The 1,538-nt window shown below is 41.7% G+C and overlaps 1 protein-coding gene across 1 annotated transcript in view; it reads left to right on the plus strand.

Annotated features, from left to right (window-relative positions):
- The window catches only part of AP2A2 (adaptor-related protein complex 2, alpha 2 subunit), a gene marked incomplete at both ends in the record, with an annotated part of 31,425 nt that extends 30,194 nt beyond the window's left edge, over positions 1-1,231 (plus strand). The window contains 3 exons of the mRNA XM_010076175.1: positions 1-57; positions 839-955; positions 1,162-1,231. The exon at positions 1-57 is cut by the window's left edge and continues 85 nt beyond it. Of these exons, the coding sequence (XP_010074477.1) occupies positions 1-57; positions 839-955; positions 1,162-1,231 (244 nt within the window). The remainder of the gene's footprint in view (positions 58-838; positions 956-1,161) is intronic.
- Positions 1,232-1,538: the final 307 nt, after the last annotated feature.

The raw sequence follows: 1,538 nt of genomic DNA on the forward strand, positions 1-1,538 counted from the left end.
GAACATTGAATGTGTGTCTGACTTTATGGAAGCTCCAATCCTGAACATTCAGTTCAGGTAAAATGCAGGATTCGAATGCTAGTGAATTAATTAGATGAAAGATGTTAAATTTGCCCTGGGCCTCATGATTGAAGTGTAAAATACGGACATGTAGAGCTGTCTTAGGTAGATGACTTGAAAATTTGATCTCACAAAGCTTTAAGCTACAGGGGGAGGCAGGGAATCGACTTGGAACAATGTGTGTTTAAAAAAAAAAAAATCAAGAAGCATCTACTGATAAATGTCTCCATGACTGCTCGTTCTGCTGTCTGTATAAACCAGCAGTCTTCCTGTTTGCTTAAGAAATCTTGACAGGATTATAAGCAGTAATTTCTCTGCTCTGGAAACGGAAACGTTTCTGCAAGCAACTTGAATTGGAAATGGATGCAGCCAAAAATAGAACCTTGTTATGGCCATTCAGCATCAGCCTTTGGGAAGCCCTGAGCTCTGGGCTCCATTCTGGCATTCTAGTCTAAACTAGTTCTTACTGGTGTGTTTTCACAGCAGTGTATTTTCACTCCTTTGGGGGGTGCTGTCTAGAAGGATAACAACCTGTGTTGAAATGGAGATCCTTACAGTGAGTTCTGACAATTCCCTTTCATGTGCCATTTAAGCAAAGCAGATAAATTTATTTAGCAGTGGATTAAAAACCTTATCTTAGAAATAACATTGTCAGCAGTTGATGGATTTTAATCACAAACAATTGTACCTTAGTGTTGATCCCTGATTGCTTGGTGGCTTTAGGCTGAGACTGACGCTGTGCTGCATACACCGTGTTCTTTCTGTTCTGTATCTGCAGGTATGGCGGAACATTTCAAAATCTTTCGGTAAAATTACCCATCACACTGAATAAATTTTTCCAGCCAACAGAGATGTCTTCTCAAGACTTTTTTCAGCGTTGGAAGCAACTGAGCAAGTAAGACTTGGTCTATACTTGGGCTTGGGGCTCTTGTGGTGGGCCAAGGGAAGAAAAAGGGTGAATTGTGAATGGAGCTGGTGCAGTGCCCCATCCCAAACTCAATCCTGGGAGTTATAAACTCTCCCAATATAATTAGTTGCTATTGGAGAATGCTCTACATAGTGTGGAGTGTACTGTGTACTCATTTTGCCTTTGTCTTGCAGTCCGAAACAAGAAGTACAGAATATCTTTAAAGCGAAGCACCCGATGGATGCAGAGATCACAAAAGCCAAGGTTGGTGGCAGTGTGGTATTTTTGATTTGCAGTGTAAGGGTAGTGGTGTAAGCAAACTTTGCTCTTCTTGGTTTCTCTGGCAGTTGGATCATCCTGTTAGTGTGAGTCAGTGCTGTGTGCCAGACCCTTGGCCATGCTGGGTGGAATGGACTGTTCCTCAGTGCGACTTCAGTTGGGTATAGTCTTCGATAAAAGCTGGGAACTTGAAGCTTTTTAAGAAAACACCAGTTCATTGCACCACACTGAACTGGAAGATGCTTCAAGCCTACTTTATACTGGAGTTACTAGTTAAAGAAAACCAAACAGG

This window comes from Pterocles gutturalis, unplaced genomic scaffold (assembly GCF_000699245.1).
Source record: "Pterocles gutturalis isolate BGI_N339 unplaced genomic scaffold, ASM69924v1 scaffold16223, whole genome shotgun sequence".
Taxonomy (NCBI): domain Eukaryota; kingdom Metazoa; phylum Chordata; class Aves; order Pterocliformes; family Pteroclidae; genus Pterocles; species Pterocles gutturalis.